Source organism: Chinchilla lanigera, unplaced genomic scaffold (genome assembly GCF_000276665.1).
Source record: "Chinchilla lanigera isolate Chin_1 unplaced genomic scaffold, ChiLan1.0 scaffold00019, whole genome shotgun sequence".
Lineage (NCBI taxonomy): Eukaryota > Metazoa > Chordata > Mammalia > Rodentia > Chinchillidae > Chinchilla > Chinchilla lanigera.
In genome coordinates, this window is record NW_004955420.1 from 24,502,583 (window position 1) to 24,528,046 (window position 25,464).

The window sequence follows — 25,464 nt, forward strand, 5'->3', positions numbered from 1 at the left end:
GATGTAGCCCAGGCTGGCCTCAAACTCTGGGTGACCCTCTTGCCTCAGCCTCCCTAGTACTGGGATTATAAGTGTGTGCCAGCATACCTGGCCATGTTCACGTCTTTAAAATAGGAGGAGAACTTTCAAGGGGCTTTCATTCTCACTTTTCCCTGCAATACTTCCACTGAAACAAGTTATCTCGTGTCTGAACAGGTTGAAAATTGTGTCTTTAAACTGTTTTGCAATGGTGGTGATTTGTGTAAGTTTGGACAAAATCTGCCCATCATATAAACCCATGTATTGCTCTGCAAATAGGAGGCACACAACTTGATTTGGACTTTTAATATTTTATCCATTCATTCATTTATTGAACAGATACCAAGTGAGGCTATTTCTGCATTCTAAAAATAGGTAATAATGTAAAGAAAAAAAGTAGATAGTAAAACACATTCTCTTTAGGGATTCCAGAGTGGGAAAACTTACAGAGATGCTTTTACTCCAGTTAGAGTTCTTTTGCGAGAGAATAGAAGCATGAGCTAGATGCTCTGGGCATATGGAACAAGACGCGAGAGCAAGAGGGTCTGCGGCCTGAAATGGGTGCGGAGGTGTGGCCCGAGTTTGCTGAGCGCGGTCGGGGCAGCTGTGTAAAGGCACAGTGATGTGCAGGCACGTGGAATGTTTGTGGAATAGCTCACTTTGGGCTGTGACTGGCATAGAAATTTTTGGGAAACAGATCTGAGAAGGGTTTTGAGATGAGATTAGGCAAAAGAATATAAATTGCTACATGTTCCTGAGGTCCTGTGTACCTATGTCCAGAGGCAGAAGATCATAGAAATATGCTGGGATAAATGGATCGAAGCCTGGTGTTTTTACCGCGTTTTAGTTGAATGGTTTCCTTTTTTGTGGGGAGGCCATGGGAGGATTAGTACTGATATAGGGGGAAGAAAACTCCCAACCTGAAAGATATCTGGGACAAGTTTGTGTTCTCTAAAATTGAAGAAATAAATTTTAGGAACAGCGGAGGTTAAGAGCAGAATATATTTATTGAGGGAGAGAAAGCTTCTGCGGGGGCGGGCAGAAGGGGACCCGGGTAGTTTGCCAAGGACCCTGTCTTTCCTAGGGATTTTTATAGAGCAAGTCCATGATGTGAGGCGCGTCCAAGCTGGGAAGTTTGGGAACTCTCAAGGTGTGCATGAGGTGGGACAAAACTATGGTCAGCCAATAGAATTACAAGTATAATTGCTCAGGTAAAATTGATTATATCAGGATTAAATAGGGAAGTGAGTCACATAGCAATCTGGCATGAATACAAAATAGGGGCTTTTCCTGTGGCAGATTGAGTTGGTGACTCTTCCTGGCTCTTTCAAGGTGATATAGAGACCTATTTAGAATATCAATCCCTGATGATTATCCTCAGGGAGGTCTGTGGGTGCATTTGTCTTATCCTTTTTCTTAAGGTCTGTCCCGCAGCTAGAGGTGTCTTGTCTCCCCCACAGTTGCAAGGTATCTCATCTTCCGCACTGGCTCCTTCTGAGGGCCTGTCCATTCCTGACTGCCTATAATATTTTTATCTAACTCAGTTGCCTACAACAGTACCATGCATAAAAGAACACAGGACTCGAATTTCCAAGTTGTACTTTTTGAAAGATTTTTTTATATATAAGCATTTTAATGCTTTGGGTTCACATAAATCAGATTACTAGCTTCAGTTCCCCCACCCATGGCACTGGGAATATATCCCGGGCCTTGTACCTGATGGATAAGAGTGCCCAGCCCAGCTTGTACATTTTTTTTTTTTTTTTTTTTTGGTCTTTTTGAGACAAGGTTTCACTATGCACTTCAGGATGCACTATGCACTATGACCTTTAACTGACTTTGTAGCGAAGGCTGGCCTTGAACTTGCCGTGGTCCTCCTGCCTCAGCCTGGAGAGTGCTGGGACTACAGGTATGCTTCACTTACGCCTGGACCACCTCTTATTTTTTATTCTGTTGGTTTCCTTCCCAACTTTTGAAAATTATCAGGGAGCATGATGATTTCTTGAGTGAAACATGTACTAAGAAACCTTTCTAAACTTCAGTAAAATGTAATTTTGAGATGGTTTTGTATATAAGTATTATACAACTATCATTTGGTTCTAAGAAAGAAAACAGATTTGTAACTTCACAGTCTTCAGCTTGCATCAGAAAAGAATGTCATCAGTTTTTATAATGGCAGAATTATTGACTTTTCTTTTAATGAAAATTTATTATAACTTTCCTGGAGTCAACGACAAGAAATAGTTGGTCAGTCTGAGAACTAATTTTGCCTTGGTAACTGATAAGAAAGAAGGTGAGAAAGCAGTCATGGAACATACAAAAACCGAAGGCCCTGAACTGGTTAAGTACTAGTTCTAGGCTCAAGGCAAAAACAGAAACATCTGCCAGTACATCTGCTGGGACCTGGGACCTGAGACCTAGTGACAGTGCCAAAGTCCCTTGAAGCTTGACAAGTCTGATAAAAAGAGTCTCAGAAACCACCTTCTGACCAGAGGCACAGAAACTCATGTACTTTTGTCACATATGAACAAAATGAACTAGAGCCGCATGCTACTGACTCACCTTAGGGTGAACTGAAGACAGCTTTGATGGAGGTGAGGGTCAGGTCAGGTGATACATGGAGGCGGTGTATAGTAATACATCCATTCTTCCTCTGAGCAGATTTCTCTTTTTTTGTACTGGGAATTGAACTCAGGACCTTGTGCTTGCCAGGTAGGCTCTGTGCATCTGAGCTATATCCCCAGCCCAAGCAGATCTTTTTGAAAACAAGTTCACTGTGTCAAACCTTGTACTGGTCACTAGCACTGCAGAAATGGACAGGTCATATTCCTGCCTTCTAGAAGTTCCCAGGAGAGGCATATAAATAAACGATTACTATGTGGCTTCCACATCTTTCACACAGTCCATACTATATAGCTCCTTTCAGGAGGACCACATTTCTGACCTACACAACGTGAGCTGTGATGTCAAATACTCGTTCTTTTTTATTTACTGACCAGCTTCATTCACCTGGTTTTTGTTCTTGGTGTCTTGGCTGATTCACATGTTGAGGTCTGCTATTTATGGATGGATTCACTAAGGCGGGGCACATGAGATTTGAAGGAACTTGCAGTTCAAGTTATTGCCTTAGCCTTGGTTTGTTTGGTGCTAGCACAGAAGGTCTAGGTTGGCTAGCTAGAACTAAAACTTCTTGACTCTAAGGAACAAGTCTCCATGCTTCGTCTTTGCATGGGGATTTCCTGGCGCTTCAGAGCGTGAGGGCCAACTAAGCCTGCCAGCCTGCAGTGACAGCTACTGTATGCCTCACCCCTGCCCTGCCAGCAGGCAGCACCCTTGGACAGGCGCTGGCAGCCCACGTTATAGTCACATTGTGACATGCGTGCAGCAGCAAGCTTCTGGTTCCTCAAATGTATGTTTCAGACCTTTTAATTGAGATGTGACTGTTAAAACTGTAAAACTGAAAGCAAAAAAAAGTAAAACTGGAAAGCACCTTAAAGATGGCCTCCATTTTATAGATGTAAAAACAGGAGCTGAGAGTGGTTAAATATATTGTTGGTCCGAATCTTAAGTGACACAAAGAGTTTTGGTAAGCTAGTCTTCTGGCCCCAGGTCGAATTAGTGCTTTCCCCACCAACAAATGTCCAAAGGTTTTAGTGAATTGAAGGGGTGTGTATGCGTGTTTTGGGGGAGGAAGCTAATTTTTAAGTGAGTGGACTGAGGTGTGCCTGAATTTCTAACACAGATTCAAAAGTTTACCTGTGGTATATTGGAGCGCTTGTTTAAAGGTTCTAGCAGGGGAGCTCAACCATATACCCTTGACTGAGGAATCCTCCTCCTCTGTCCTCTCTGGGATGGTGGTGGTAGGCCTCCGGGAGGAACTCATGTGAGGCGGTAAAGGAGGAAGGGGACACCTGCCATCCAGCAGATAGCTGAATCAACTCTGATCATCAGTGGTGTCTTAGTTACTTCTCTCTCATTGCTGAGACAAAACAGTCGATACCCTGTGTTAAGAAGGGAAAGGTTTATTTAGCTCACAGTTTGTAGAGGTTTTGGTCCATAATATACTGCCTCCAAGGCAGAGTGGCACATGGCAGAGGGGCAACCATTCATGGGCTGTGGAAGACAGCAAAAACAAGTACAGGATGGAAGGGACAAGCCTCTTTCTGTCCGTTACATTGTGTGCAGGGTACCTGCCCTAGCGCGGGTATAGCACTCAGCACCCTTAATCCCAACATGGACCATGAATCAGTCATCAACTCTAGATTTAGCTGCCTCCGAAAAGCTTGCTCCCCATGAGTATGTGAAGCTTGGGGGGAGCATCCAGACACAAACCATAACAAGTGGGGTGACAGGTGTTGCAGCCAGATTGCCCTCACATCTTTCCTTTGGTATATTGTTTGTTTGTTTGTTTGTTTGTTTGAGACAGGGTCTTGCTGTGTAGTTCCAGGTGGCCTTGAACTTGCTATGTAACTCCAGACTGGCCTCGAACTCGGAGTAATCCTCCTGGCTCAACCTCCTGACCTCTGATATATTTGGACTGCATTACAATGATACCTTTCCTACCCCCAGTCCTTAATCATTTTTATTAAATATTGTGCATACTTAATTATATTACTCGTCTATAAAAAAAGTAAAGGCAGAATTCAACCATTTCAATACCAGTGCCTCTCTGTACCCAAGACTCTTCTCTTCTTTTTTTCCTGTTAATAATTAGAATCCTGGCATCCTTTTCATTCATTATATATCCTACTTCCTTTTGCTTTGCCAGAGCTGTGCTATAGACTACAAAGAACTTTTGCCTTGCCAGAGTGGCACATCGCTGCCTTTTCTTGCTGTCTCAAAAAACAGACAAAAAGGCGTATAACATTGGTTGCGGCACTCTAGTTGGGTGCTTGAGGAAATTATATGAGTGATTTGAATATTAGGGAAGGTAAGTGCTTGGGGCAAAAGTTCCAGTTAAGCAAGTTTTCCTAGGCCAGACTTTGAAAATAATCATCTTTTTTGAGATAGACCCTCACTATATAGTCTAGGCTGGACTTGAACTCATAGTCCACCTGTCTCAGCCTCTGGGTGCTGGGATTATAAGCAAGTGCCACCATATCCAAAACAAGACATAGGTGACGAACCTATGGCATGCATGCCACAGTGGGCTATTTTGTTATCATTTGAAAACTCTAAAAAGTTTATCATCACTGGTATAGGCCAAAGATGAAACAGTCTTAACCTGCCCTTTTTTTCTTGTTCCCTAAAATCATCATTTAGCAATTATATAAATCATTTTAGTTTATGCATTTTTAACAACCAAGCTAAACCTTTTCTGGTTTTGGAAACAAGGTCTTACTGTGTTACACAGGTTGACCTCAAACTCCTGGGATCAAGATCTTTCTGCCTCAGCCTCCCAAGTAGCCAGGACTAGAGGTGTACATCGCTGCCTTTTCTTGCTGTCAGAAAAAGACATGCCTTGAATTCTTGCTAGAATAGTTTATAATACTCTGTGTTAGGACAAGATATTGACTGATAGGCTAGACAACAAAAATCAGCTTTGTTCAAAGTTTGATCTGTCCTAACAGTATCACTTATTCTATGGATCAGTGCATTGTGAATGCACTATTGTAAGCTCCAAGTCCAGGGCAGCAAATGACCATGTATGCTAAATGGAAGTAGTGTGAAAAACTAGATGGGTATGAAAAACTCTAAGCCACAGACTGTCAGAGTCCCCAAGGTTCAGAAGTCAGAGGAAGATGAACTGTCCTCCATGTGCTCATGTGGTCCCTAAGAGATCAGGAGGCAGTGTCTCCAGGGAGATGCAGCTCACACCAGGGACTAAGTGGGAGCAGGGACAGGAGCAGAAGCACAAAGGGTGTGTTTTAGAATCCCATCGGTGTTCAGCAGTTGGAATGCATGTTCCCAAAGCCCTGGGGATGTCTTTACATGAGCCCTTTAGTAAGCTTTCTGCAGGCTGAGCTGCTAACAGCGCTCTCCCGAGGCTTGCAGACCCCACTCGAGTCAGTTTTCAAGTGAATTTGATAAGTTGCTATGACAGCAAACCCACTCTTCCTCTGAGAAATGAATGCCTGCAATTTGGATATTAGATTAAGCTTTTTTCTTTTTTAAGTGAAATTTTGAACAATTTCCTAGAGTCATTATTCTTCAGGGGTTATAGCTGGGGATTGGCAAATGAATCTTGCTTATTTTTAAAACAGTTTTTTGAGTGGGTGAATGCGGAAGGTTAGGCATAGTATCACATAAGGGAACGTGTGGGCACACATGTATCTATATCAGTGAAAGCTAAAATAATTAGTATCCTCAGTGCCCAGATTGACACTGTACTGTATTTTAAATTGCAGGTCTGAACAGAGAGCTAGTTAACAGGAAATTACCTTTTCAGATTAACCGTGGCATTTGGTTTTGCGGGAAGCAGCAGTTTCCTTCCTTTCTCTTCCATTCATCCTTCCTTCCTTCCTTCTTTCCTTCCTCACCTGGGAAATACCTTCAGCACCCAGCTGCTTGAGGAGAAAGGGGCGGCGGGGGGACGACGAGTTCCATCCTGAGTGCTGGGGACGTGCTGTGATGTCACTGCAAGCTCTCTGTGATCGTAGGTGGTGTTAAAGCACCAGGAGCGAGGGGGGGAGAGCAGTGGAAGAGGCGATGTCGCTCTCCGACAAGCAGCCAGCCTCTCTCGTTGCTGCGCTCGGCCAGCTCTATCAGGGCACGCCTGCAGAGCGCCGGATGGACCCCCCAAAAGAAATTGGCCAAGAGGGATTTGAGTGGCAGAGGACAGAGGGCAAACTGAATGAGATCGGGCTGAATGTCAGCATGGACAGACAGCTGAAAGACGGGCTTGTGAAGACCGCCAGCTTCCTGGAGCAGAATAAGCTCTGCTTTTTTGAGGGGAAGCGAGACAAAGCACTCAGCATCGAAGTGCAGGACAAGGAGTATCAAGCGAGCTCAGGTCACCTTGAGAGCAGGTATGTGATTTCAGAAAGCTGCTGTCCCTTGGAGAGGAACTTGGAACACCAGAAGACAGCCGAGTTCCATCTGAGACTCGTAGAGGGGCCAGACAGAAACAAAGCCACCACAGACCAGGGGAACGCAGCAGGGAAGAATGGGCTGGAGCCCCAGAGCCAGCTGGATCTGGATTGTCCTGGGGCTGCCCAAGTCCCTGCCCAGTGTGGTAAGGGGCAAGAGACCAGTGTTTGGAACCCCAAGTTCCATCCAGTGTCTGGGGACCCTTGGGGCTCAAGGGTAGTGAGTCCAAGGAAGGAGGGGAATGGCCTCCCCCTAGGCTGCCCACTCATCGGGGTGGTAAATGACAGCACCGGGCAGCTCACGTGTGAGCCCCCACTCCTGGTGGCTGTCGCCCACCCCACCTGCACCAGTGAGCCCTCCCCCACTACCATTCCACCCATCACCATGGTGGAGTTCACCCCCGAGGATGTGAACACTGGCTCTGCCAGTCGAGACCTGGATAAGGAACTGGGGAAACTGAGTTCTTCTGAGGAAGGGGCCATGCCTGACCAAGAGCCCCAGCAGAAGAAGGTGATGCGCCGGGCCCTGTCTGAGTGCTCGCACCTTTCAGTTCCCCCGACCGTGAACCTGGCGGATAAGTACCCTGAGCTCCCTGCCCGAGGGGAGCCGCCTTCTGGCCTGCTGCCATCCCCCAGTAGCCCAGTGCCCAGCCCCATGCCCAGGAAGCTGGGGGTCCCTGCCGTGAGGCGCTCCATGACAGTGACTGAGGAGCAGACGGCCAGCTGCGAGCTGAGTCCCAGGGAGGTGCCCACCCGCTGCACTAAAGAGGCGCCTGCCTTCCTCTGCGAGGCCGCGCTGGTTCGGAGGGGAGAGGAGCCGACCCACTTCGGGAAGAAGGAACTGAGCACTGCTGGGTCACACCCCCGCAGTAGGCTGGAGCAGATTCCTGAAGGAAGCAGCCGGGGAAAAGGACAGGAAGACATTGGTACATCGAGGGTTGATTCGCGATCTCTGGTCTGCCAGGGAGGTGAGAAGCAGCCAGGAGTAGGGAAGAAAGAAATCGAGGTCAGTGCGCCCCAGAGCGCTCCATCGCTGCTGTGTGAGAAGACCCCACGTGATGGTATGTTTCTAAATTTTGCTTCCATTGGGAACAAGCAGACAGCAAGGAAGGAACCAAAGTGATAGATCACCAGAGGTGCTAGGCAGCCAGCACAGTGGAGCCCTGCCTGCATGCCCTGGGAAAGCCGATCTCTGAATCCCTCTTGCTGGGAGCAGGGCAAAGAAGAACAAAGTGCATCAGGATGGGCAAGCCGGCGCCCGCTGAGTGACAGATAGGCAGGAGGGAGGGGCCAGCTGGCTGGGCTGGCAGTGGATGGGGTCAGAGCTGGGGGACATAAAATTTAAAGCCCCTTCCTTGACCTCCCGGAGCCCTGCTCACCCCATCCCCCATCCTCCGCCCCCCAGCTGCAGTTGGTTTGAACCAGACGCATCCTGAGCTGTAAAGTGTCCAATCGCAGCTGATTGATGTCCCTGCTTGAAAACCTGCCGCTCTGTGGGTGCACAATGAGTTTATCAGCACTACCGCCTCTCATCAAGTTGCAGGCCGGGTGGAGCTCTGTTGTCCGCTCAGCTTTTGAGACCATTTTACCTTTGTTTACGCTGAAAAAGAGCCTTTTAGAGCTGGCTGTTTAATATTCTTTTCCTGTTCTTCGTGTTTGACCCAATCTTGCTCCTAGTTTTCTCTTTCTGTGTGTGTGCTGGGAGGATGTGCGGGAGGGGGAGAAGAAAGGGGACCCAGAAACCTAATGAACAGTGGGCGCTGTGGTCTTTGTGTCACAGCCCCACCCCCACCCTGCCGGCCCCTACTGTTGGCGGCCGCAGAAAGCTGGTTTTCCCTGAGTCCACTTTGAGCACAAAGGACTGTGATTCACAGCTTATTAATGGTAATTTAAAAGATATTTTCTTAGTGAAAAACAGTCTCTTTTCCTGGGGACTGTTCTTTCTCTATTCCTTTGGATACATTCTGATGAAATTTCTTCTTTCTTTCTCTGAAAATAAAAAACGTGCTTCTCTAGGGTAGTGGCAAGTGGAGCGGGGCAGGCCTGTTTCTTTTCATGAGAATAGGCAGGTTTTCTGAGAGCTCCGGCTCCTGAGGACTCAGGTTCCCTATGCTGTCGTGGGCTTCTAGGTGTGTGCGCACTGTCAGCTCCTCGTGAACCCATTCTGTCATCTTCAGTTGAGCCCTGGCCCCCTCCGTACCACGCGGGTACCATCGAGATGGAAGGAGTGAAGCGAGCATGGAGGCTGAGGATTGTGAGTTTGAGCCCAGCCTGGGGTTCAAAGCCACCCTAAACTCTGTGGCCCTTTCTCAAAAAACAAACAAAAGATGGTAATGAGTGAAGAGTTTTGTTTCGGAATTGTTCCATTCTACTTCACACTAAGAGCAGTTCATACTGATAAGAAAACTTTGCAGGTGACTGAAAAATCCACTCACCCACCCACTCAACTGATGACTGAACGGGGACTCTGCTAGACACTGTGTAGACAAAACTGTAAAGACTCATTCACTCAGTGTGCCCACAGTTTGCCACGGCCATCTAGGCTCTGGAAATTACCCTTGTACTCAGGCAATTCAGGACCTAGTTGGAGGCTGAGTCTGAGAGAGTTGTGAATCATGGAACTTTCGGGTTTTGCTGTTTTTTGGTTTTGGAGGTTTTTTTGAGACAGTATCTCACTATGTAGCCCAGGCTGGCCTCAAACTCACAGCAATCCTCCTGCTTTAGCCTCCAGGTGCTGGGATTGTGGGCGTGTGCCACACCATGCCTGGCATGAAAGGTTTTTGGAGGAGGTTGCAGTTGAGTTGGTCTTCAGAAATGCATGATGCCTGACTAGGCAGAGGCAGAGATTTCTGGGCAAAGGAACTCACAAAAGCAGAGAGAGCAGAAAAAGTGATACCGTATGCCTGTAATCCCAGTACCCCGGAGACTGAAGCAGGAGGAACACTGCAAGTTCAAAACCAGCCTGAACTACATAGTAAGCCCCTGGGCTCTGATCCCAGCTCCTCAGGAGGCTGAGGCAGAAGGATCAAAACTTAACAGAGTTAATGCAAGACCTAAGGGAAACCCTGTCTCAAAATAAAAAAGGGCTGTGATGTAGCTCAGTAAAACTTACGAAGTCTGAATAACCAAGAAGAAATAGACCAGAAGAATACATTCTCAGAGACCTGTGGACAGTAACAAAGTATCTAACATTTGTGTCACTAGGGTCCTCAGGAATGTGAGGCTGAACAACTACGCAAAAGAAATAATAACTGAAGCTAGGTGTGGCGGCAATGTGCCCATAATCTCAGTACTCGGGAGGTTGAGGCAGAAGGATTGCCAGGGGTTTGAGGCCAGCCTGGACTGCATGGCCAGATCCTGTCTCTTTAAAAAGGAAAAGAAAAAAATTTAAAAAAAACTCTGAAAATTGCCAAAAGACATGAACATACAGATAGGTTCAAGAGATTGAACACGTCCCAGTAGGATAAATACAAATAAATCCACACCAAGACATCTCACAAACTTTTAACAACAGTTTGTGTAAAGGAAACAAAAAGGTAAAAGTCTTAAAAACACCAGAGAAAGTGGCACAGTGCTTTTCAAGTGCTAAAATAACTATCAACTTCTGTGTCTGGAAAAACTATCTGGGAATGAAAGGGAAATAAAAATTATTAGATAAAGGAAAATTGAGAGTATTGTTGCTGGTAGCCATGCCCTAGGGAATGGCTGAAGGATGCTCTCCAGAAAGTTAACAAGAAGTGGGGGGGGCTGGGGATTTAGCTCAGCGGCAAAGCGCCTGCCTGGCAAGCGCAAGGTCGTGAGTTCGGTTCCTGGTACCGGAGAAAAAACAAAAAAAAAAAAAAAGAAGTGGGGAAGTTCTCAAGTGAAATAATAGAAATGGAGTGGGTAAAATAGGAGGAACTATAAATAAGACCTTCTTTGTCAGGAGTTTTTATTTTTTTAATTTGTTTTTGTCTTTTTGAGACAGGGTTGCACTATGGAGTTCAGGCTGGCGTTGAGCTCACTTTGCAGCCCGAGCTGGCCTCAAACTTGGAATGATCCTCCTGCCTCAGCCTCCTGAGTGCTGGGATTATAGGCATGCGCCACCATGCTTGGCCTGTCAGGAGTTTTTAAAGCTTATTTGATGAATGAAGCAAACATTATACTGTACTACATTTTGTTGTAGTGCTCAGTGTATGGAAAAGAAATATTTAAGATATTTTATTTTTAAAATGGAGTTAAGGGTCCTAAATGGAAGTGAGGTTTCAATAGTTAGGCTATGTGTATACTGTATGTAATAACTAGAGCAGCCACCACAAAAAGCATCCAAAACAGTGTTCTTGACATTATCAGCCAGGCATGGTGGTGGACACCTGAAACCCAGCACTGTAGAGGCTGAGGCAGGATTGCTGGTAGTTTGAGGCCAGCTTGAGCTGCATAGTGATTTCAGTGCCGGCAAGAACTACGTAGCAAACCCTGTCTCAAAAAAAAAAAAAAAAAAGGAAAGGAAACATTAAGGCAGACTCAGTAGTGCATAACTATAATTCCAGTTACTTTAGAAGCTGAGGGGTGAAGAGCATAAGTTTGAGCCCATCTGAGCAATTTAAGGAGCCCCCACTAGGGGTATCACTCAGTGGCACAGCACCTGCCTACAAGTGCAAGGTCCTTAGTTCAATTCCCAGTGCAAAAAAAAAGTAAGGAGACCCTGTTTCAAAAGATAAAGGCCAGGGGTGTAGCTCAGTGGGAGAGCTCTTGCTAAGCATCTGCAAAACCCTAGGTTTGATCCCCAGTATCACAAAAAGATAAATAATCCAGGTGTTGTGGCGCATGCTTGTGATCCCAGCATTTGGGAGTCTGAGGGAGGAGGATTGCCCTGAGTTTGAGGCCAGGCTGAACAATGAGACCCTGTCTCAAAAACAGGGCTGGGGATGTAGCTCAGCAGCACAGTGCCTATCTAGCAAGCACAAGGTTGTGAGTTTGGTTCCAAAAAAACAAAACAACAACAAAAAAGAAAACCCCAAAAAACATTAATAAAAAGATAGAGCAATCCTCTCTGCTTGTAGTAGTTCATGCTTATAATCTCAGCACTTGGGAGGCTGAGGCAGGATAATTCTGTTTTGGTTTCTTGAGAGAGGAACTGGGTGTGTAATTCAGCTGGCCTTGAACTCACTATATAGCCCAGGCTGGCCTTGAACTCACAGCAGTTCTACTGCCTCAGCCTCCCAAGTGCTGAGATTAGAGATGTGTGCCATCATGCCCAGCTAGGAACTGTGCTTTAACTAGGCTGAGCAATTTAACATGACTGTCTTAAAAATAAAAAGGAGGCTAAGAGTACAGTGATAAAGCATTTGCTTAGCAAGAGGCCCTGTGTTCAATTCTCTGCAACCCAGAAAGAAAAAAAGGGAGGGGTAGGGAGAGAAGGAGAAAGGAAGGAAGGGAGAAAGTCCTAAAAAAGAAATCCTCAGTCCACATTGTTTTACTGGTAAGTTTACTACGCTTAACTAATAATTAACAGCAATTCTTTCATAAAATATTAAAGAAGGAACACATCCTAACTCTGTAAGGTCAATATCTTTGTACCAGAAGCAGACAAAGATAATATTTAAAAAATAGAATATTTAAGCCAGGCTTGGTGGTGCACACCTGTAATCCCAGCACTCAGGAGGCTGAGGCAGGAGGATCGTTGTGAGTTTGAGGCCGTCCTGAACTGCATAGTGAGACCCGGTCTCAAAAAAAATAAAGAAAGAAAATTTAAAACTAGTAACTATTTTAAAGTTGGATGGAAGAATTCTAACAGAAAATATTACCAAATCACACTGAGCAATATATAAAAAATTATACATAACAGCCAAGTGAGACTTATTCCAAATGTACAAGATAGATTCAATAATCAAAATAACAGGAATAACCCACCATATGTGCAGTGTAAAAAAGGAAAATCATAAATACAGAAAAAGCATTCCACCGAATGCAGCACTCATTCATGAGAAATCGCTCATTAAACTAGAAATAGAGCAACAGCTTCCCTGACACCCACAGGAAACGTGCACCAGTCAGGCGTGGTGGGCAGGAGCAGGGCGCAGAGGTGGGGGCACCGGAGCCTACAATTCCAAGCCAGTCCGGACCGCAGAGCCAGCAGTGCGCTTAATGACAGAAAGCTCCATGCTCCCCTTCCAGGACTGGGAGTGGAGCCAGGAGGTCTTTCTCACCCCTGTCACTTACAACGTGCTGGAAATTATTTCAGAGACAGAGACGCCAAAGATTGAAGCATTGGGAAGTGGTGGGTGACAAGACTGAGCAATTCTTGCTGGAAGAATTGTTCCTTGTTGGTGGCGGTGACATGAAATGACATGTAAAATTGAATAGCAACACACACAAATGAGTGAGTGTAAGACTGGAAAATGGAGTAAGCTCTAAAGATTGTACCAGTTTCAGGTCCCAGTTTTGATAGTTTGCTCCAGTTATGCAGGTTGGCAGTAGAGGAGCTGGGGTGACGGCTACGCAGGACACCTCCCTCTGCATGCCTTTGCAACTTCTGAGAATCTCTTCCATTTCTCTAAACAAAAAGTTTCAAGCCTCCTAACTTCTCCAGTTTTGTACCCCATCCTTCCCCGCCACCTAAAAAAGAAAAAAAAGTTAGGTTACCCGTTTGTATATAGAGTGGTATTTTCAATAGTATATTTCTCCCACCCTCTTTTTAGACAAATGGTCTCATGTTATGCATACTGTTATGTGCCCTTGTTAGTTATTTTTCATTTGATAAGGATCATTCTATATTAGTCACAAAAGAATCTTTTCCTGCTTTATTTTTTCAGAATGAGACATTATAGTGATATACCTGGGTTGTTTATTTTCGATGCTAAGGATTGAACTCAGGCCCAGCCTTGTTTATTTTATTCTGAGTCCAAGTCTTACTAAGTTGCCCAGCCTGGCCTCAAACTTGGAATCTTTCTGTCTCAGGCTCCCAAATAGCTGGAATTGTAGGCATGTGCCACTATGCACAATTATACTGATATTTGTTTTCTGTTAACAAACTTTGAAAGATTGTCTCCGTGTTTTGCCTTTTGAAATACATCTCTAAAATGAACTTCTAGAAGTGGAATTTCTGTTGAAATTTTTCTACAATGCAATTTTCAGAGCCAGTATCAGATCAGACTGCCCTGCCAGTGGGGCCAGTTCACCAGTGTTACCAGTGGCGTACTTCCCTACCTCACCTCCTTCCAATACTTATTTTCAAATTTTAGGGCATTTGATAATATGTTGCATTAAAAAGAGCTTTTTTATTGTTTAAGGTACTGGAGATTCAACTCAGGGCCTTTCCACTAAGCTGTGTTTTGTTTTGTTTTGTTTTGTTTTCTAACAGGGTCCCAGAGTGCTAGGGTGACAGGCATGTGCCATCGTGCCTGGCTAAAAATAGCATTTCAGGCCCTGCCCAGCAGCACTTCAGTGGAGGGGACCTACTTGCTGTTTGTTTTGGTTCCATGTTTGAGCTGGGGCAAAGTCTTGTCCAGGCTGGGCTGGTTTGAGGGGAGCCCTGCAGCACCTACAGCTGCTCCAGAGTAGCTGTAGGGGACAGGGACATAGTGTCCCAGGCCAGATGATAAACACAGAGCTGTTGAGCCTGGGGAGAAGGAAATGCCAACCTCCCAGGGTTATTATTGCAGGGAGAGGGCTGTGCATAAGCCATATTCTGTAGAATCTTTTTTACTAACTGACCTTTTTTGGAACATGTTACCCAAATGAAAGATGTTTCTATCCAAAAAGAAGGCATTTTAACATAATTCTTTTCTCCCATACCGAAGATTAGACGTCTTTTTCATATTTTTAGAAGACATTTATTCCCTATAAACTATGCCCATATCTTTTGTTCATTTTTTTTCGCATTAGAGTCACTGATTTGTTGGAATAATTTATATTACAAGCTCTTCAATAATGGAAGCTCAAATTTTTTCTTTTTCTGTTTAGTATTTGCCTTTTGCGTTTTTATTTTTTAGTTAGCCTTAACTTTTTTGGCTCTGGATTTTGTACCTTTTGTACCTTCCCTACTCCATTTCTAAATGTCATGGTGTGTAGTCCTTTCAAGCACAGCCCTGTTAAAATCTGCTGCAGCCCCTCCATCAGGAGGAGGCAGTGCCGCCTGAGGCAGGTGACTATTTCTAGCCCTGGGTCTAGTTCCATAGTCTCCTCTGCCTTGTTGCAAATCTGGGTCACTGTGAGAACTGGAGCAGGTTAATCTCACATCCTCCATAAAGTGGTTCTTTACAGGGAGAGGAAGTAGAGGGAGCACAGTGGATGATATTCTGGCTTTTACCCCATCTCTCTACAACCTTTATTCCAAGAGACAGACTCCAGTTGAAGAGGTTTTTGTCCCTTGTGTGCGCTGCTGGGTGACAGTACCTCTTTGTGGTCTCTAGGGAGGGGAAACCAAACTTTAAGTGCCATTTCCTTTCTCTGATCATTTGTACAAAACCCATTTAGATTTATTCTCCACAGGGACAACTCCCTGATTTTCGGGAATCTAAATGGCCCTCTGTCTCAGTGAGAGCTTGGGAGTCTTGTCTACGCTGCAGCAGCACAGACCTGTGGAACTGTTTTCTGAATGAAGTGGGAGTTAGAGCTCTGACTGCTGTGCCTAGCTTTTTCAAAATGGATGTAAAAAATATTTGCTTTAAATAATTCCCAGTTACCACCTCCCTTAGGAATAGCCAGGTCAGAAGAAGGAAAGGTGGCTGTGAGTGTGACCGGAAATGACATCTCTACCCCACCAAACAAGGAACTCCCACCAAGCCCAGAGAAGAAAACCAAGGTAGGTGCCAGAATCTTCTGCTGCTGTAATTTTTAAAAACAGTGCCTTCTGCTACTATTGCTTGAATCATGAATGTGTTTTCTTTTTTCTGAGCCAATACAGGTCTTTCCTTCAAGCATGGATGTGCTTAGCAAATATCTTGGTGGCGGGGTGTGGACAGGGTCTTGCTATATAGCTGAGGCGTGTACTCACTGTGTAGCCCAGACTGGCCTCACTGTGTAGCCCAGACTGGCCTCAAACTCAGTGTAATCTTCCTGCCTCAGCCTTCCGCATGCTGAGATTTTAGGTATGTGTCCCACCATACCCAGCAGAAAATATCTTAGTATTCCCATTTTACCATAGCAATCTAACGAAAACTTTTCAGTTGTTCTGCCTTTAACCCTTTTTATCTTATGGATCTATAAAAAAAACTTCTACTGAGGTTGTTTCTGCTTCCCTTACAAAAAGGACAATTGGAGTCCTCTGAAATATGTGTTTATAAAAAGGGAATGCAGATTTTTAAAAGTGGGTTGTAGCCTTAGACACTTCCTTTTTTTTTTTTTTTTTTTTTCTAGATAGTTTCTTGTACTTTTTTTGAGGCAGGGTCTCACTGTGTAGGTGAGGCTGGCCTTAAACTGTAAGCAGTCCTCCTGCCTCAGCCTCCCAAGTACTGGGATTACAGGTGTATACTGCTATAACCTGCTACTTTCTTGTACTTTTTTTGAGGTTCAGATGCTGCAGATTAGGATACAGTGATATTGTCATATCAGGATACAAATAATATGGCCAAGTGTGGTGGTGCATGCCTATAATCCAAGTATTCTGGAGGCTGAGGCAGAAGGATCACAAATTCAAACCCAGGCTGGGGCAACTTAAACAACTCCGCAAGACCAGGTCTCAAAAAAACAAAAAGGGCTGGAGTTGTAGCCTTGTGTTCATTCCCCAGTGTTCCAAATAAGTGAATAATGACTAAACAAGGTGGGCGCCATACCAGGTGCCAGTAATCCCAGCTAGCAGGAAGCTGAGGGAGGAAGACTGTAACTGTAAGGCCAGCCTTGGCCACACAGCAAGACCCTGGCTCAGAAAAACACCAACAGAGAAAAGATATAGGTAATAATATCTCAATTACCTGCTGATAATTTTTTCTCTAAAAGTATTACAGCTACCAAAAGTTAACTAATACTATAAAGCTATTACTGATGTTAAATATTCGGGTGCCAAAATGTTAGAATTTGTGGCACTGTCCTTAAAGAATTGCTGCAGGCTGGTGATGTACTGTACGGTAGAGTGTGTGCTTAGCGTGCGTGAAGCCCTGGGTTCAATCTCCAGCACTAAAACAAAACAAAAAAAATCTTCCCAGTTTCTTTCTCTCTATTCTGGTATCGTTTTCCTGTTTTCTGAGCTCAGAAGAAAGAAATGCTAATTTTCAGTTGCATCATCCCCATTGTTTATAATTTTACTTTGAATTGTGCAATTTATACTTTTTTATTTGTTTTTATTCTTGTTTGTGTGTTTGATGTTGGTCTTTAAAAAATTAAAATATAAAATATAAAAAAAAACAACCATCAACCTAAAGCCTTTGGCCACCACTCAACCTGCAAAGACTTCAACATCGAAAGCCAAAACACAGCTCACTCCTGTCCCTAAGCATCCAGCTCCTACCACCTCTGGTGGGTCGAATAAAAAACCCATGAGTCTTGCTTCAGGCTTAGTACCAGCTGCCCCACCCAAACGCCCTGCTGCTGCCACTGCCAGGACTTCCACCTTACCTTCGAGAGACACAAAGCCAAAGGTAAGTACTCTCCAAGTCGCACGCCAGGGCACAGTTTCCCCTCTGCACATCTCCAGACAGGTTCTTCTTGCTGATAAACAATGGACTCAAGCTGGCAGATTGAGGAAGGGGTAGGGTGCTTGTAAAATCACTTTGGGTGCCCGTGGGTACAGCCTGGCCCTTTGAAACCCTCCTATTCTCTGTACCTTTCCTTGCCCCAGTTAGAAGCAGTTTTCGAGGCAGGGTCTCGCTGTATAGTTCAGGCTGGCCTTGAACTCACTTTGTAGCCCAGGTGGGCCTCAAACTCACAGCAGTCCTTCTGCCTCAGCCTCCCGATTACAGGCATGCACCACCACGCCTGGCAAGAAGCAATATTTCATCTACTTTGGTACTTCTGCCTTTTCTGAATTGTTCCTTACTTGGCCTATTTATGGACCCGTTAACCTGTTTCCCCAGCTCCACATACTAATCAGACACTCTTTGTAAGTGTAATTCCCACATCAAATTTAATCATTTGCCATTGTCTAGTCCTGCAGAGGGGAATTTCTCACATTATGTTAGTGATACCCTGGCTCTTCCAGCTGATCTCCGCATGTTGCAGCATCATGTGACAAGTTCCTTTGTGTTTGCCATTAGGCCACTTCTCACTGGGCTGCTTCTGATGTTCTCCACCTCCCCAGGTCAGCCTCACTTTGTGTGTCACTCAGAACCTGATCATATTAGGAGCCACTTCGCGTGACAGAGTTGCTCAGGAGCAGAAGGTCGGTGGAGGCTGAGCTGCCTCCTAACGCTCCCTTTGAGAAGGGCTGTAGGCCAGGCTGCTGTAGTGCACACGCGTGGTGGGCAAGAGTCTCCCACGGGAGCATGTCCTTGCGATGATTTAACGTGGTAAAGAAAACTGGCAGCACCTAGGGCTTGTATGCTAGGGTGAAACCCTGGCCAAGAAACTGAGAAATGCTTTCATAGAGCAGGAATGATAAAGTCTTGAAATACTCTCTTTCTAACCCACATTGACCAAGTTGGCCCCCTTTCTGGATCTTTAGAAGTAATTTATTTGAATGACAGGGCAGAGGACAAATGACTGGAAATGCGGTGACAGGTCCTTTTGAGGCCTACTCAGCATTGGTTCCTGAGGGTGAGGGAGGGGAGGCATCTAGTGGGTCTCAGTAGTGAGGCGCACTCTCTTGGTTTCTTTATATGCTTTACCTCCTTTGATTCTCTCTCAGGCGTTCGTGATGCAGGCACTAGTGTCTTTGTGTTGTAGTTGAGAGATGTTAAATTCAGTGAAGTCACCTTCCTAAAGTCTCTGAATAAGCAGCAGAGCCAGTGTTTAGAGCTTGGGGAATCTGCAACCCTGTTTTAGTATGGTTCTTTAGGTAGTATTTCAAGCTGTAGCTGGCCTTGTTTTTAGTTTGTTTATTTGTGGGGTTTTTTTGTTGTTGTTGTTTATTTGGTTTTTTTTCTGGTACTGGGAATCGAACTCACGACCTTGCACTTGCTAGGCAAGCGCTGTGCCTCTGAGCTAAATCCCCAGCCCCCTGGCCTTGTTTTTTACATGAGAAACAGGTAAAACTTTTTTTTGAGAAATTGATGGCAACAGAAGTCTAATAAAATAATTTTTGCCTATTATTTTGGTAGAAAGATTTATAGAACAAAACAAAGGAAAACCTGTTCTTAAAAATAATTAGATCTCTGGCAGAGGAGAAAATATGAACAGAAATAGCAAAATAACTTCAGTTATAAAGGATAGGCTGCCCTTGAGGCTTGCTGAGGCCAAGAGCCTGATGTCTGAAGGATTTCATATCCTTTAGGGATTTCTTCCTCAGGTAACTTTTTTGCTTTGCTTTGCTTTGATGTTTTGTTTTGCTTTGCTTTGCTTTGTGAGGTGACAGGATCTCACTGTGTAGCCCAGGCTAGCCTTGAACACACTGTGACCATCCTGCCTCAGCCTCCTCAAGTAACTTTTACTAACTTATTTTATTACTACTCTTACTAGTAAAATGCTGAGACTGTGTTAGGTTTTCCTAACTCGTAGTCATAGTGAAAGTTCGAAGAATATGCTAGAGCACACCCTCAGATTTGTGGAGCTGGGCATCACCCTGCATTGGCAGTTAGGCCTGGTTTAATTAGGGTCCAGCCCGTGACTCCATCATCCCTTCCCTGAGACAGGGCCTTGCTGTGTGGTTCAGGCTGCCCTTGAACTCACGGTGTAGCCCAGGCTGGCCTCACACTTGTGCTCCTCCTGAGAACTGGGGTTGCAGGTGTTTGCCACCATGCCTGGCATAGCCTGTAGTTTCTAGTCACCTCCCTAGCAGACTCCATTTAAACTTGTCTGCGCCAATGCCCTGCCCTCTGGGTGGCACTTCTCTTGGAGTAGAAGAGCTGGGTCCCCTGTGTCTGTGCTTTGGCTTCCTGCTTCAACTGATGTGCATGTTTGCTTATCAAAATAGTGTCTTCAAGGCCGGGCGTGGTGGCACACACCTGTAATCCCAGCACGCGGGAGGCTGAGGCAAGAGGATCTTTGTGAGTTTGAGGCCAGCCTGGGCTACAGAGCAAGTTCAAGGCCAGGCTGGACTACATAGCAAGACCCTGTCTCAAAAAGACTATGCATGTATAGTGTCTTCGTCCCCGATCCCTGTAGCCACTAGGCCGGATTAATGCTTTCCTAACCCTAAGATTACATACTATCAAGGTGGTCCTTAGTGATGCTCTGTTCTGATCTCCTTTTTCCACATGAGGAAATTAAGCACAGAGGGGCTCAGTGCTGTCTCCAGGACTGGACTGCAAGTCAGAGGCCAGGCTAGGGCTATAGCTCAAGCTTCGGACCGAATGCAGTAGGCAGCCCTGCTACCTGCAGCGGCCCCACCTTGTTACGTGCCCTCTGGTGCATGGCAGCCCCAAGAATGGTGGCAGTGGCAGCGTCGCCGTTGGCTTGTGTTCTGCTGACATGGGGCTTTCGTCTTGTCCAGCCATGCTGTGGGTCACACGCGCACAGTAGTTTCCAAGGCAGATGTGTGGTGTGCTTTCCAGGGCTGCTGTTCACACTTTGTTGCACTAGCCTGACCCTGTTTCCTTACTTGGGATCGCATAGGCCCCTCTGAGTCTGGTTTCTTTATGATCTGGAGGATTTGGTTTGAGAGCTGTCAGTAGCCCCCACACCACAGGGCCCCAGTCTCCTGTGCGAGTTCATGTAGAACCTTCTGTCGTGTGTCTTAGGGCTGTTGCTAACCTGCCACTCTGACCCCTCCCCCTTTCCCATGTCCAGCACATTTCAGAGGCAAAGGTTCCTGAGAAGCAGGCCTTGCTGTCCAAGCCCGCCTCAGCCCTGGCCCTCAGACCCGGGCCCAAGAGCTCCTCAGCTGCTCCGAAGGTTGCACCAGCTGCTGCTCCTGCTTCCTCGGGGCCAAGCAGTAGAAACCCTCCAGCGTCGGTGCCCAAGAGGCCTGCCGGTGAGTGTTACGTGTCCGTCCTTCCTGTGAGGAACGCTGGGCAGGATAACAGAGTGTCCTGGGTATTTACCAAGCCTTGATCTCCACATGAATTTAGCAGCTGTGCATATTCAGAAACAGTGAAAGTAAAGAAGAGTCTTGTGAAATCCCAAGTAGAATTTATTTTGTTCCTGTTGTAGCAGCTGTACACTTCCTGGTACCATGTGTTTAAATGATGCTAAGAGTAATCCAGGCTGGTGGCACAGACCTGTAATCTCAGTGCTCTGGGAAGCTGAGGCAGGAGGATCTAATGTTCAAGCCTAGCCTGGGCAACTTAGAAACTTAGTGACATAGACCCTGTCTCAAAACAAAAAATATACCAGGCATGGTGGCAAGTGATTCTAATGCCCATAAGCTGAGGCAGAAGGATTGCCACAAGCTCAAAGCCAGCCTGAACCACACACCAAGACCTTGTTTCAAAAAAAAAAACAAAAACAGAAGGGCTGTGGATGTAGCTCGTATGAAAGCCCTAGCTTCAATCCCCACTACCGATGAAAAAGACAGTTCAGTAACACATAGTTCGTCCAAGCCAGCCTGAACTGCAGAGCAAGACCCTGTCTTTTAAAAAAAGCCAGAAAAATAAACAAAAAAAAGGCAATTCAGGGCTCAGTGCTAGAGTGCTTGCCTGGTGTGAGCGAGGCCCTGGGTTCAATCCCCACCACTGCAGGAAAAAAGAGTTGAAGAAAAGAAAAAAACAGGCAATTCCCTTTCGTCAGTACGTTTTGATCACCTGCTTTAAGGCCATGTGGAAGACATTGTCAGGAGCGCAGGGAACAGGGTGACACAGCTCCTGGCCTTGTGGCGACCGCAGGCCCGTTTGGCTGGCTTCCCTGCCCGAGGCTTACGCAGTCCAGCTCAGAGCGGATGTCCAGTCATTGTTGAGTGGACGTTGAATCTTAGCATTGGACACACCCTTTGGGTTTTTAACGCTCTCTCTTATCCTTGTGTTACCTTCTTCTTAGTCCATGTGTGTCATACACAGTATGTGCATCATGCCTCTCAGTCCTTGTCCGTCCGTTGAGTGTGGTATTATTGTGTTTGTGCAGCTATTAAGACTGAAGGCAGACCCGCAGACACGAAGAAGACGACGGTGAAGTCTGCACCAGGTAACACCCACCCTGCTGTCGAAGCCCAGCTCGAAGCCAGCCTGTGCTTTCAGGCTCCCTTTTCCTCTTCCGCTCTCATCCTGTGCCACCACTCTCTCCTGCCTTGCAGCTGACCTGAGTCGCTCCAGGAGCACCCCTACCGGCTCTGGAAAGAAAACCACCACTCCCGCGGGGGCAGCACCCCCGGCCGCAGTGGCCGCCACTCGAGTCAAGCCCACCCCGCTTTCCCGACCCTCTGTGTCTCCTTCCGTGGACAAGAAGCCCACCACGGCCAAGCCCAGCTCCTCTGCCCCCAAGCTGAGCCGCCCAGCCACCGCAGCTCCGGCCCCCGATCTGAAGAACGTGCGCTCCAAGGTGGGCTCCACAGAGAATATGAAGCACCAGCCTGGAGGAGGCCGGGTGAGTCAGGGCATCCATCGTCGGCACACCGCCCCGCTTCCCTACTGCGACTGCCACTGCAAAGGGGCTGCGAGCTGGAGTGTGGCCTTCCACGCCTCAGCCTGGCTCTCTGGTGGCGGAGACGGGGGGGTTTAGGCTCCTTGCGTTGGCTCTTCCCATACTGGGGACTCTCCTGTTCTGTACCTGCGGGTTTAGGTGGACATCTTCACGTGGAGGCCTCAGACTCCAAGGATGCTGGATTCTTAGCCTGCACAGTGAGTGTCAGGCGAGGCCAGGGCTGGAGCCCGGAGGCGCTATCTAAAAAGGGCTTCAGGCTTCTTGTGGCCAGGCCAAACGGCATTGCTGGTGGTCCCACTCCCCTTGTCTCTGTTCTTAGGCTTCCGTGATGTCAGAGTTAAAGAGGTCTTGAGTAACTCAGTCTGGTGGTTGAGTTCTTTTCTGTGTCAGTGCACCTGCAGAGTGTGACCCTCCTGCCACCCATAGGGCCCCCTGGGTGTGGCAGCTCATCGAGGCATAGCAGCACATCGGAGAGGGGGACCCTGGTTTGGAAATGTGAGCCCCATGCGCACTAATGTGGTCTTCTTGGCCTCGCCTCCAACCTTGCCATGAATGGTGTCCCAGCTGCTTCTTTGTGGCTCAAGACTTCGGCCTGAGGCTCTTTTCCCCACACTCTGCCCAGGGTCTGTGGCTTGGTCTGTCCTGGGAAAGGGGTGCTTCTTCCTGCAGCCAAGGGGGACCTGCTTCTGCCTGGTTGCCTGGCCTGGATTTGAGTTCTCTACGGCCTTCTTCCGTTCTTTGCTTTTGGGCTCTTTCAGCCTCTTGGTTTGAAATGTGCCCTCCCTTTATCTCCATCCAGGCCAAAGTAGAGAAAAAAACAGAGGCGGCTCCCACAGCTCGAAAGCCCGAACCTAATGCAGTCACTAAAACAGCTGGTCCCATTGCGAGTGTGCAGAAATCGCCTGCTGGGAAAGTGAGTTTTATTTAGACTCACCTCTGGGAGGTAAAAAGATGGTAATGTTTTTCTTCCAGCCTGAGTCACTTTCTAAAGCACAACAGAACTGTACTTTTTACCTGTCTTTAACTAGCTTCCACTTCTTCCCTGTGTTCCCTCCTCTGTCTGATGACTCACCCATCGGAAAAGTTTTGTACGAACCCTGAGAGTGCGGAGTTGGAAACTCCACGGGTAGAGGGCTGCGAGGGGTCAAACTCAAGGCTATCTATAAGCTATATCCCCAACGCTTTTTTAAGTTTTTATTTTGAAGCTGGGTGTGGTGGCCCACACCTGTAATCCCAGCACTTGGGAGGCTGAGGCAGGAGGATCATAGCAAGTTCAAGTCCAGCCTGGGCAGCCTAGTAATTTAGTGACACCCTGTCTCAAAATACAAAAAAGAGAGCTGGGGATGCAGCTTGGCTCGAAGGCCCTGGGTTTAGTCATTCACAGATAGAAAAGATTCAAGAACTCTTTGTCACTTCTTTCACTGATGGTGACCTGAAATCCAGATGTGTTCCACACCCAGAGTTACTCCTCAAAAGAGGTGGCAGCCCCTGAGACGCTGGTGCCCCTCATAAAACTGATGTCTGTGGCAAAGCTTTGTCCTGGTTCCTACGTCATCTTTAGCTGCAAATTTGGATGCCCATCCTGGTAGAAATCCCCTCAGTACAAGGAATCCGGCAGAGCAAACGAAAGAAACCCCAGGCCTCTGCACCTGGCCCGAGGGTCCAGGTGTGGAAGCTTCTGTCACTGAGAGGTCTGTAGGTCCCAGTTCAGACAGGCTTGTTCCTCAGGAAGAAGGCAGGAAAGGCAAGGCACGCAGGGGGCTTGTTTTAGCTTCTCGGGGCGGATTTTCGTACCCCAGGGGGAGCTCTGCAGTCTGGAGGCTGCAGCGTTTGTGAAGCACGAAGGAAAGAGGTGAGCTGGCCGCTGTTCCTTCCCACGGAGGCCCAGGAAGAACTCTGTGTGGGACGCTGAGGGCCAGGCCCAGCACAGCCACTGGGGCAGCGCAGGGTGCTTGTGCCCTGGGCTGCACGCCTCGCGGCCCCGCCTACAGCTTCTCCCTGCACGGGACACTCAGAGGGTTTGGGGCTGGGCGTCTATAGCAGGAATTGGTGTTGGACCTTTGAATCAAAAATAAGTTCTGTCCAGGCAGGTAACATATGCCTATAATCCTGACTACTTAGGAGGCAGTCTGAGCCCAACCTGACATGGGCAACTTACTGAGACTCTTTGAAAGCAAAAAACGGGGGCAGGGCTAGGAATGTAGCTCAATGCAGGGCCCTGGGTTCAGTACCCAGTACCACGAAAATAATACATCTATGTTGGGCCTGATAATCTAGCCTGTAATCCCAGCCTTCGAGAGGCTTGAGGCAGGAAGATCGCTGCAAGTTCAAAGCCAATCTGGGCTACTTAGTGAGTTAAAGGCCAGCCTGAACTGCATACTGAGATCGTATGTCAAAAAGCAAAAAGAAAATAATCCAGCTAGTGCTAAGCCTCTGTTGCTGTCTTCTTTCTTGAGCTCTGAGGCGGATGGGCTCGGCGTGCGGGGTCTGTGGGGCTTGTGCTCCCCCTGCTGTCCAGCTTTGCTATCCGTTTGCATTTTCCTCCGCACAGCATCTCTTGTTTGCTATCAGTACCAGCTTCTCGGAGCAGTGCGGCTGCATCACTGCAGGCCCCGAACTGAGGAGTTGGGACAGATGCAGAGGTCAGCCCTCTCCAAGCCAGTGCCTGGCCTGCGGGCTGGCAGGGCGGGTGGGAGAACGGGCGAGTGTGGTCATCCGGGGCCGGCTGCTGTCCGGGCCTTGTGCGCCATCGCCCAGCTCCCCGCGCGCAGTGAAGCCCTTGCAGCCCCTGCTGTGTCGTCTTGTCTTGTTCACGTGCGCCTTCCCTTGCTTG

At 47.0% G+C, this 25,464-nt stretch overlaps 1 protein-coding gene across 10 annotated transcripts in view; it reads left to right on the forward strand.

The window, feature by feature from the left end:
• The window catches only part of Map4 (microtubule-associated protein 4), a 99,919-nt gene that overhangs the window by 65,091 nt on the left and 9,364 nt on the right, over positions 1-25,464 (forward strand). For 6 of the 10 annotated variants that reach the window (XM_005383384.2, XM_005383390.2, XM_005383382.1 and 3 more), the window contains 6 exons: positions 15,725-15,831; positions 17,387-17,602; positions 20,847-21,030; positions 22,116-22,175; positions 22,285-22,574; positions 23,431-23,544. In XM_005383384.2, coding sequence (XP_005383441.1) covers positions 15,725-15,831; positions 17,387-17,602; positions 20,847-21,030; positions 22,116-22,175; positions 22,285-22,574; positions 23,431-23,544 — 971 coding nt within the window. The remainder of the gene's footprint in view (positions 1-15,724; positions 15,832-17,386; positions 17,603-20,846; positions 21,031-22,115; positions 22,176-22,284; positions 22,575-23,430; positions 23,545-25,464) is intronic. The other 4 variants (XM_005383386.2, XM_005383387.2, XM_005383391.2 and 1 more) reach the window with 2 other exon arrangements.